The sequence below is a fragment of the Thunnus albacares genome, chromosome 19 (assembly GCF_914725855.1).
Source record: "Thunnus albacares chromosome 19, fThuAlb1.1, whole genome shotgun sequence".
Lineage (NCBI taxonomy): Eukaryota > Metazoa > Chordata > Actinopteri > Scombriformes > Scombridae > Thunnus > Thunnus albacares.
This window is the reverse complement of record NC_058124.1, coordinates 1,562,314-1,574,110: the sequence shown is the minus strand read 5'-3', so window position 1 is coordinate 1,574,110 and position 11,797 is coordinate 1,562,314. Positions and strand designations below refer to the sequence as shown.

The 11,797-nt window shown below is 39.2% G+C and overlaps 1 protein-coding gene across 4 annotated transcripts; it reads left to right on the top strand.

Moving 5' to 3' along the window:
* The first annotated feature begins 3,937 nt into the window (after positions 1-3,937).
* On the top strand, positions 3,938-11,382 carry si:dkey-81h8.1 (uncharacterized protein LOC100034657 homolog). Of its 4 annotated transcripts, none has more exons than XM_044336637.1 (9): positions 3,938-4,187; positions 6,309-6,411; positions 6,750-6,863; positions 6,977-7,033; positions 7,955-8,092; positions 8,999-9,046; positions 9,197-9,310; positions 9,995-10,090; positions 10,596-11,382. In XM_044336637.1, exons 2-9 carry the CDS (start codon positions 6,316-6,318, stop codon positions 10,704-10,706), a joined length of 774 nt encoding a protein of 257 aa, XP_044192572.1. In that variant the 5' UTR covers positions 3,938-4,187; positions 6,309-6,315; the 3' UTR covers positions 10,707-11,382. The 4 variants fall into 4 exon arrangements, with proteins under 4 accessions (XP_044192572.1, XP_044192569.1, XP_044192568.1 ...); XM_044336634.1 differs by lacking the exon at positions 3,938-4,187 and adding an exon at positions 5,988-6,149 and having other exon boundaries at positions 10,599-11,382; XM_044336633.1 differs by lacking the exon at positions 3,938-4,187 and adding an exon at positions 5,988-6,149.
* The last annotated feature ends 415 nt before the right edge of the window (positions 11,383-11,797 follow it).

Below are 11,797 nucleotides of genomic sequence, written 5' to 3'. Positions count from 1 at the left end.
TAAAACATGGTTCCCAGATAAGCTTGGAGGTAGAATAGTAATCTGATCACTGTATGTATACATGGATTTTACAGTATTTAAGTATAGTGTCTGATTTCACCATAGTGAGTAAGCTGCTCTCTTGTGTACATGTGGATGTAGTGACAGTGTGTGAAGTATTCAATCTATCTCAGGACACCAATTAGAGTCAGACTATCACTTTTTCGTGTTGGGAACACTTTTTGGATGTGTGTGGTATTAGAGCTTTTGGGTGCATTATGATCCATCACATCTTGGTTTATAACTCTTATCTACAGACACTTTGAACAACTCATGTGTACTTCCTGTTGCGCATGTGTATAAATTGCAAAAGTCGGGACACTTGCAGTGCAAGTAAATCCTGAATGAAATTGGGTCAGATGTGTTAAAAAATGAAATGTTACATTCCATCTGAACATGAGGTCGTGTCATCCAACACCTGGCGGGAAGTCTGGACAGATTCTGGAAGGTTAACACTGGACTTTCCTTGGTTTGACTTCTCTGTGGAAAATCAGGACCAAATGTACATTACTGTCAGAATTCTCGCTGATTCGGACATATTTTTAAGATGCTTCACAAATAGAAGCCCTGGTTAGTGTTTGTCATCATGCTGACTCTTGCTGCTTGCCTTTTTCTTACCTTTCAGCACAATCATCACTTGTTTGTATCGTATCAGGGTCACTGACAACATTTTCATGTGTTTCGGAGACTGTATTTGACCACTATGCCATTGGGGTGACTGGTACAATATGATGACCACGCACCCCAGTGGTCATTCAGAAGAACAGCTCCATTTTGTTGTTTTGAAAATCTAGAACTAATAAAAGTGATCGATCATATCAACAAACAAATAAATTCCAAGTGTTATTTCATTCTATTCTCAGGCAAACCGTTCTATATATTTGTATTTGGAGTAATGGTTTTATTGATCAAGTCCTTCACATTTCAGATCATTCATGCTGAAACAAACAGCTTTTGACTGAAAAGTTGGAATCATCTGACAGAATAGAAAACAAGTGGTTTTCTCTAAAGTTCCCCTTCACTCAGAAATATCTTTTTTTTTCTTGTTTCTACAGTTGAAGAAAAACATATTTTTGAGTGGAGGGGGGATTTTCAAGAACTGCAACTTATAAAAGCTTGTTGTTGTTGCTCAAATTAAGGGAACAGTCCAACATTTTTGGGAAATTCTGGTTTGCCAGTGAGGTAATGTTTGGTGTGTAGAGGGTGTGCATTGATGATTCATATGACCCCTGCTCACCCAAACCAACAGGCAGCTTATAAAGTATGAACTTTATGTGTATCTGTTTGTGCAGTTGAACATTTTGGAAACATTTATCCCACTGTAGCAATACATATGTTGTTCAGTGTTGCATGTTTCCCACTTATCCATACACTCTATATGCACAGCCTAACTCAGTCAGTCATTAAAATACAACTTCCAACAACAACAAATCTGTCTTTTTCACAGTTCGGAGAGAGAAAACTGAGATTGATTAATCTTTTAATCGGTTGAGACAGCAAATGAGGATTTCCCAAAATGTTGGACTGTCAGACCTTTAAAAATATGTCATAGATTTTATTCAGATTTATGGCTCACTATTAGCTTCCTATTCATCAAGTTGTTCTGCTTTGTAATTCTTACTGTCACATATTTGCAGAGGTGCAGGACTAATATTTTTTATTGGAATTGCTTCAACAATTACAACATACTGGAGAACATTAAGTGTCAGGTGTGTGCATGAGGCAGTGCTACAATCATTTTATTTATTACTGTAACTAGGGGAAGGGATGCTCATATGAAGGTTTCTACCCAGGCACATCTGTCTACTCAGAGAGAAATGGAGTCAATTACCAATTCAAAAACCAAAGTATCTTCTGGGGTGAAGAATGTCACAACACAAAGTCTAGAGTGACTCATATCTACCGTTGAACTTAATGAAAATTTATCGGAATGTGACGTGTGGTGGAATGTGATATTACATCTGCAGAATCTCACCAGCTCCAGCCTGCTGAAAGTTGTCAACAGCGGAAAAAAAAAGAACACATCTCCTTGTTCCACAGCATGACACTGACACAGCTGTCACAACAAAACAAAAAGCTGCTGGCCGCTGGGTCTGCAGAGAGAGTTCAGTGAGATGCTTTTAGTTTAAACAAGAGGCCTATTATTAATGAGAGATTTTTTGCCCTAAACAGATGGGTCAAATGCAGAGGACACACTTCCCCACCATAGGGCTTAGTGAAATACAAGTGCTCAACAGATGAAATGTTAACAATATTCTGTGAGAATGTGAGTAAGAAGTGACAGCTCCATACTGTGTGACCAAGTGAGAGGTGCATTTGCCATTTAACATTTTACACTGTAAGTCTGTCCATAAAATCAAAAATGAGGTACATCACTGTGGATGACTGATGCTGAGGCTGCAAAAGATCCCAATCAGTACCTTCTGATACCTCAAATACACTATTTCAGGCTTCCAGTGTCTGTATCTGTGAGGTCTCTTTCAGTGTAACGAGTGGGGAATCTACTGGACTCAACATTCTAGCTACAGACTGCTACAGGAGGCAGTGCTTACCATGCTGTACAAACACTAGTATAGCCACAGACATCTTGGTTTGTCTTTTGGCTCCAACTTGTGGCCAAAATCTGTTACATATTGAATCCTGACTTTAAATCTTCGGTTTCATTGCCTTTAATAAGCATCAGGGATGCACATAATAATACAAACAATGTTCTTTCTGCCTTCAGGTATAACTCATGAAGACTCAGAAGGGCACTACAGCATCTGCACAGCAAGTTCAGTTTCTTTTAACTTATTAATATTATATTTTGTATTTTACAGTTTTTACAGGTCCACAAATACAGGCACTTGTGCACAGATAGGAGGCAGGAGCACAGCAATGAAAAGGTACACGGTTTAAATCCTGCATTTACAGATAGAATAGAAGTATTTTACATCTGCTGCCCCCCAAGCCAGAGTTCCAGTGTACTGATGCATTATGGGTGTTTGAGGATATTTACATCCATACTGAGAGAACATCGTTAATTTACTGAGCATGTATTTGAAGACCCGTTACCAGGATGGCCATTCTTTCATTTGATTTATAATTTAGGCAGTAAGTATGTGAAAATATGGACAGCTTCATTAAAAAGTGTAACAGTGGGACTTGTCAGCTTGATTACTGTGGTACATGCAGACCATCAGACTATGTGTTGGATCTTTTGTGTGTAGAGTTTGCATGTTGTCCTCACCTGTTAGAAGAATATAGAAGTGAGTGGCTACTCAGGCCTCCCAAAAGGCCAATTACAAATGTGAACTCAATTAAATTTTTGTCATAATTAGTTTATTTAAGGGACATCATCCAAAATGTGCTAGCAGTTATTGTTTTACCATTTTAATTGATCCTTCTTACTTTGGGGATTTTAATTGTAGTTGATCACTGAAGACATACAGTCCAGACAGTTAAACAATGGACACTACATTAAAGTACTAAGTCTCAGCTTTAATGTGAGTAGGTTTACATCAATATAGAAAGAGCTATGTGGGAGATATAGCCCTTTTAACACAGTGACCAAAGTTTTTAGAGAAAGTGACCAAAGTAATTGGAGAAATACACAAGTAGTTAAACAGATACATCATAACTTTCCAAATACTGTCTGTCTGCACTGTAGAGGACATGATTATATTAATAGCATGTAACAGAGCATGATTATGGTTTAACATAGAGACTGGTTTCATCAGAGCTGGAATGAATAAAACATGGATCAGGGGTGGGGTCTGTATGGTCCCAAAAATCCTCTTGTCGGCCCTGTCTGTCCTCACAGTCAGCTGAGATGCTAAACTTAAAATAAAGCATAATTTATAAATGATTTAGGATGAGCTGTATTACTTTTTTTTTTAATATATATATATATAAATGCACAGGCTTACATAATCGCAGCTCAGCCTGCTGTAGGCTCCCTAGTCCGCAGTCGTGCATGTACTGCATCAGACAGCAAGTCTAAAAAAGTCGCAGCCGCATCAGTGTGCTGCAGTGAAATCCAGCTCCTGAACACACACCCTGCTGCAGCCTGCAGAGCAGCCACACCACACTGACAGACAGCACATCAGCCGGAGATATTCACAGAAACAAACAGGAAAGAGACAGTGAGCCGCTGTGACACAGCTGAGGTAAGATCATCTGTTCTGCTCCCCGCATTTTGTCCCGCAGGAGAACCAGGACAGGTAACCTGCGAGAGGACGGAGTGTCATTGAAAACATCGCTGAGGAGGCGAAGCGCTAGGGTTCTTTTAGCATCTAAATTGTTTGCATGGACATAATTATAAGGAAAACGACGACATTAGAGGGGAAATGTAGAAATAAATAACCAGGAGTCGCACGGCATGGCCTGACTCAGTCTACCTGGCGCTCTGCCAAATCCCACTGAGATCCACCAGACTCCTCTGCAACTCACCATGAAGCTCTGAGATCATCCTGATCTGATATCTTTCTATGTACACTTATTAGAAATGGATGCTTATAACATTGTGCTTTTGGCTGCTGCAGTCTATAAAGGTCGACTGCAGATCTGGAATATTCTCCAAGTGCGCACTTTAATATTTATACAATGTCAGTCAACAATGATGATGGAAGCCTGGGTTTTCTTTTTCCAACACTGTATTTATGCAGTCTTGTATGTAATAGCAGAAGTCCTTGGTTTTGCTGACTCAAGGCTGCAGGTCAGAGCTGAAAGTCAGCCAGCAGGCTTTGGCCTGGACACAGATACATAAAACACATCCCGTTAGTTCAGCATATTTACTCTAAGATCAGTGCTGACGCTTTACAGTTTGTTAAAAATGTACTATTGAACTACTATTCAAAATGTTTTAATTTTGAATAGACTCAGACTAATTACAGGAGTAGGATGTGAGAGACTGTAGCATGTTATCACCTTTCACTTTCTTATTGAGCGAAAAGTACAAAAGACTTTAATCAATATTAAATTAGCACACCATGATCAAAGACTTCACTTTTGTAAGTTGCCCCCTGGTGGCCCGGAGCAGCCAGTGAGTTTATTACAGTAGCTGCGTTTCCATCCAAATGTATCGCAAATTTTAACCGAATTTTCAGAAAATCGGTAAAAGAAAATGCGACTTGCGCGTTTCCATCTACTACTGTTATGTGAATATTAGGAGTTGATTCATCGAAACAAGCAGCACGTGCACTAATTCTCCAATCTGTAGCCATTATAGCACTGCAGAAGAAGAGGGCGCAGTCAAACCTCAAACAGAGAATAATAACGTAGAAAACATGATGGAAATACATTTCTGTTGTTTCTGTTTGACAGGCTTGTTGTATAACCATTTTAAGGCCAGATCAATTATAATACTTAACTGACAAGGCTACAGAACTAATACTTTTTAAACGTGCAGTGTGGAACTTTTACATATAAGTTTTTAATATGGTGTCTGGTGTGACAGACTTCCACCAGCCGAGCAGCTAACTTCAGGTTAGCACTCTGCTAACTTGAATGGGGATAAAATAATTTAATTGTGCAGCTCTTCTGGACTTTCTAAATATTATCCGACTGAATGGATCAAATTCTGATAGTGAAACAAGTCTTTTTGCAGGGGTTGTGTGACACTCAAAACAATTTATAAACCATTTTACAACTGCAGCAGTAGCAACGGTGTAGGCTACGATGTAGCCTATGATGTAGCCTATGATGTAAGCACATGTCAACAGTGTTTTTGTAATGACTCTCACTGCCAGAATGGGGAGACAAAAGTCCTGCACTCCAGCTTTAAGTTCCCCTGTGGATTTTCTGACCACTAGTGGCGCTGTAGAGCAGTTTTTGGTTATCTAACCGCATGAACATGTACACATAGATTTTTAAAAAATATGGATGTAGTCACTCTGACATCACCCATTGGTTCATGAATTGCTGTTTTGAAGCCTCGAGTGTAGCGATTTGACCATCGCCATCTTGGATTTGGCCTTTGCCATGTTTGATTTTTGGAGCCAGAAGTGACCGTATTTGGACGAGAGGCTGGAGCTGACCACAGCACCATCCTCTCTGACATGTTTATCTATGCCTCAGATACACAAAATTAACTTTACTCTAGTCTCTCATCACCAGATCATCATTGTGAGGTAAACGGTATCACCCACATGCACATACATATGTGTTCTTGTCCATATGTTACAGTATATTTATCTTAATTTCTTCCCACATCTAATAACCATCCTGGCTCTTCTCTAGCTACTCTTTCTCTTTGACTGACTCCTTTTCTACATATTGTTCTGTTAAAGCTGCAGGATGGCTCAAAATGACAAGGACCCGATGACTGCAGTGGGGAATCTCTCCCCAAACCAACTGCAGTCCCACCTCAAGATGGAGCCCAAGACTCTGGGGGTGAGCAGAAGCATTCACACACAATATACCCTGTCAATCAATGACTGGCTGCATCCCATACAAAGTAACATGAAATACAAGTAACAGGACATACATACTATAATTATCATCTCCCATGTATTCCAGAGGTCAGGATGATGTGTTGTAATACTAGCAGACAGCTGAAAGGAAATCTTGCCCTGATTTTCTACTTGAGATTCTGATTTAAAGGGCTGTTCCACTGCATTTTCCCAATTAGGGGCTCTGAGTTTCTGACTATCTGTTTTATTTTGAGTGCATTAGTAAGACTCAACATGCTGATCGCCCCTTCTAATTGCTCTTTACCTCCCCTCTGTCAGGCGATCCAGATTGTTATTGGAGCTTTGATTCTTTGTCTGAGTGCCTCTGTGCTCCAGATCCATGAAGTCCACTTCACTGGAGATGTGGCCCTCTTCCTGATTGTTGTCATACAGGTCAGTTATATGCCACTGAATGGAAAGTTTCATTTAACAATGAGATCAATCAGAAGTTTCCTTATATTTCCACCAAATGCTGTGTTTAAGTAAGTGTAATTGTAACCCACCAGGTGACCTTGTCTGGATCAGTGTTGGTCCACAGTGGGAGGAAACCTACTTTGTTTTGGGTGAGTCTGTCTCCAACAGTCTTAATCAAACCAGAGCTCTGTGTTACAGTCCTGACTATCTCAAGTGCTCTTTAATTATACAGTTGATGATAATTAATCAATGACACTGTTGCACATAGACAATCAACTAGGTTAATTTAGTAGTAATTTGAAGGACTTGCATCACTAAACTGCTCCCTTTTAAATATTTTTCTTTATTATATTTAGAAAGAGTTTAGTTAAGAGTGTTGGGAGTCCTTGGGAACAGAGAGTACCTACACACCTGGACAAGAAAGATGTGCATGTGTTGTACACACTGATTGTTTGAATATTATCCACCCATGAAACCCATGAAATTACAAAAAAAAGGTTAAAGAATCAAGGTCTTTATTTGTCAAATGCGTAACAATTACAAGAATGGCAGTCATCACTGGCATGCTTGGGCTTCAAGCTCTCCCAGCAGGGCAGAGGACATAATAAAATCATTAAAAGCTAAAAAAAATATTCTATGAAATATTAAAGTGAATAAAAATAGCGCTGAGCTCAGTGTTCAGAGTCAATGTGAAGGAGGTGGTGGTCCATCCACACAACCAGGGGTCTGAGAGAAAATGTAAAGCTCTGATTAGGGAAGTTCATTCTTTTTCATTTGGGAACAGAAAACAAAATAATCTAAGCCCAAAGGTCCACTTACTAGCTTTTCAGAGCTTTTCCACTAAATCTCACAGTTTTCTTCAGCAAGCATGCTCAGGTGTCATCACACTCATCACAGGTACATCTGTATACTGCATATATGCTGCTGAAAAAATAGGACACATCTGCTGCAGCGTTCATGACAGAAATATAATAATCACTAACAAAATTCACATTTGTTACATAGAGATGGAATTGATTAAATAGGTCACATACCTAACTGTACATGTGCACTACTGTTATCATTTGCAGGTGAAATGTGTCTTGGTGCTGCATCTCATCAGTGCTGCATTTGCCACTGCTGCCCTGGGTCTGATGTCCAAACATCTCCCCTACCGGCAGGATTCTTACCACTGTGAACACTGCCGCAGACTGGAGCTACATGCCGTGGTATTGTCTTTAAAACATACACAGCATGGCCAGAGCACTACATGACATTCATCAGGTTTATGTGTAATACGACAGAACAGCCATATCAGTAGCTGCTACTGCTATAAAAAGTCAGTGTGGCTCTGTAGCAGGTCATGTTACAGTTACAGTACATCACTGAGTTACATATTCAAGATGAACATGAATATTGTAGTGGGTGAAATGGATTTGTCTACACAAAATGCAAAATTGCTGTCAGAAAATTCTGTTTTGAGCCAAATGTCTAAAGGTCAGTTTTTTTGGAATTTACTCTATATGCATTTATATATATATATGTATATATATATATAGAAGATTTGAGTCTTGCCTGGTGCAAGACTGAAACAATGTTTGCCGGACAGAAATATTTTTGCACATGTTACCTTGTCATAGTTTTTCTGAATAAAGCTAAACTTTTCCTGATATGCTGTCACATGATAAAACCAAGAATCAACAAAAAAAAGAAAAACTATAAGAGCTTCATTTTGATCCAAAATAAACCCAGAACCATTGTGGAGTATCATTTTTGACAATAATTCAAATCATGCATAAAGTAGACTGTACACAATTATGGTCTTGTGGTGATTCCCTCACAGAGCAAATTGTTTAAAAATGTTTAAAAATCCTTTGCTGCTGAAACGCACAAGGTCCATAGATCTACAGAGGGGAACAGAAGAAACCCATTTTAATATTCTCAACCTTTCCATGTAATCAAGTCAAACATGCATGTAGATATTTTCATACACCAGGCTGCACAGCATATATATAGAGCCATCACTGATGTATGATTGCATATTTGATTTAGTAGAATCACATGAATTCATAGTTGGCACTACATGTTGTGAAAAAGCAGACTCCATGTTTCTTTGTTTTTACTGTCCACTGCAGCAACATTGTTTCAGGAAATGCACCGGGCTGATCGAGCAAAAGTGTAAAGTAAGTGACTGTTACAACTTGTCCTGAGTTGACATTGAAGTTTCTATTTTTTCATGAAATCATCCCCTTGTTTTTTAGTTTACAATAGCCAAGTTACAGTACATGATTCCTATTTTCTGAACATGCGTGCTGTTTGATTTCTCTGACTAGCTGTTGATTGATGGAATCCTGGGGACGCTGGTGATCTTCCTGGTGCTGGAGCTGTTGATCTGTATCACTGCCATGCTGTTTGGCCTCAGTGTCCTAGCTGCTGGTGCAACTCCGGTGAGCCTGGATACCTTAAAGTTACATCAAGTAATATTTGAACTGTAGGGTGCAGAGAGACTTAAAGATAAAGTTGGCATTCAGACATAAAAAAGCCCTGTTAAGACAACGCAGGTAGCTGCACTGGTGGGGAGCATGTTGCTTCATTTACCAGTCAGACAGTGAAATATGATCTGTAACAGATCTGTGAATCTTATCAGACACCAAACCACTTCACAACAGTTTATAATAATCAGGATTTTACAACTCTGAAAAGTTATCATGACGACAACTATGCAAGCCTTTATCACAATAATCTCAGGGTAAACAGCTGAAAATGGCTTTCACATTATAACACCAGGAATGTGGGCTTGCATGTATATGATTGGACAAGGCAGCACCTTGCCAAATGATGTCACGTTGCTTTGCAGTGAAAGAGAGTTTGAATTCCATGCAGATCATCTTCATCACTTATACAAGGTGATAAATCATCAAAATGCAGTAATTAGTTAGTAGTAGGTCAGTTGGGTAGGTGGCATAGTGCCACATCTGTTGTAATCTGTAACAAATCTAGATATATTAAAATGTGGACATGTGTTTGGAAGGTTGCTGGTTCTCACTGAATCTACACAGTTACAAAATAAAGATTTGTGTGTGTGTGTGTGTGTGTGTGTGTGTGTGTGTGTGTGTGTGTGTCTCCTGCAGGCTTCCAGCCAGCGACCCGTCTATCCACAGTCTCGCCCCCCGCCTGCTCCAGCTGTTCAGGCTTCTCCGGCTGCAGCTGAGCCGACTGTATCTCAGGTACCACAAACACAGTCTTTGTTTTTGGCAGTGCTTCTCAAAGTGGGTTCCACTGTATCCTGGGTGCCTTTAGGACAGGCCAAGAGGGGCACAAGATTTATTTTCATTTTGTACTGTACATTTCAATTAATACAAACATCAAAACTAAGACAGGAGCAATAAACATCAAATTCCCCACTTTAAAACCCTATTAATGAAGCAGCTTTCAAACATTATATTATTTTGTATATTCTGTGTGCAGCATAATTACCTCCTGCATAAATGGTAGTAATAAGAATGTAACTTAAGGCTTGCTCAGGTTCACTGTGAATCTGAATACAGATATTCTTGTGAGATAAACAAATACAGACACAGATAGTAGCTAATGCTTTAGTGTTCTGACAGGGCGAACACAGCAGGGTTCCTCTCAAGTGTGAACACACTCTTAAATAACAGTTCAATACGTTGATATGTCCTCAACATTTTGAGTAAACCTGTTCACACTACATTGCTCTCTGTGTGTCAGCAGGTGGCTGTAGTTGTGACTGAACCAGATTCAGAGCAGATGGAGGACATCTCCACCCCACCCACTGAACCCCAGGTGGAGCCCATAGAAGCTGTGACCACAGAACCCTGAACTCAACACGCACTGCTTACTCTGTGGTGCTATGTCATGTCAATCAGAGTGTAAATATGGATGTCAACAGGGAAAAAAACTCCTGGTGGTGATTGCAATATGGACTCAGTTATCTCCCATTTAGCTTGATGAATTATGTATCAACTCGGGTGACAAATCTGCTGATGGCAGCAGTCCAAGGTGAGAAAAATAGTAATAATATGGAAAAGTTAATGTGAATGTCTCAACAACTTCAACATGTAAACATTTGTTGAAACAAAAATTTGTCATCCTGCTTTTTCACTTCTGGCATGACATGAACACAGCATCAGTGCTAGCACTGCTGGACCTGCACTACAGTATGTTGTGGTTATGATATGGATCTGTGTTATTAGTAATGTTGACTACCACTAAAATCAGTATAGTCAGAGAAATAAGCTTTTACCCAAAGCTGAGACAGCTTGGTTACTATTACAGTATGCACAGTCTGATATACTCACTTCACTAACAGTGTGTGTACATGTTGTGTTCGTTAGAATGAAGGTAGATTACTGATAACATTAACCTTTCTTGCCTAAAAATATGACATGCTTGAAATAAGATGTTGTGTTTGTTATTTGGTTATAAAACAAAGTTTTTATTGATTGTAAGCTATTCTAAACTTGTCTTAATGCCCATTCAAAATGAATTGATGAAAGAGTACTACAGCAGCTCATCTGTTGTCTATTATCCATCCATTGTTGTTGCTAATATTTTAGACTTGATCGAAAAAAAAAGACATATCCATAAAAGCGGGAGAATCAAAAGAGGCAGACTTAAAAAGAATGTTTAAAATCATAGCCGAGGCCAAGATATGACTTGACTTTAGTCCCTAAAATGAATCAAGCTTCAAAAACACTGGATCCTACATTTCCCATTATGCAACTTGACAACTTTTTTTTTGCTAGACCTTCCCTGCCAAATCCGGTCTCCAGTCACCGTGCTTGAAATGAGGCTTTCTCTTGTAAATTTCATGTCTCCAAGCCTACAGTATATCATAATGATTTCATCAGAGTTATTGTGACATCCACAGTTATATAATAGCAGTTATATTTTCAGACTTGTCAAAGCTC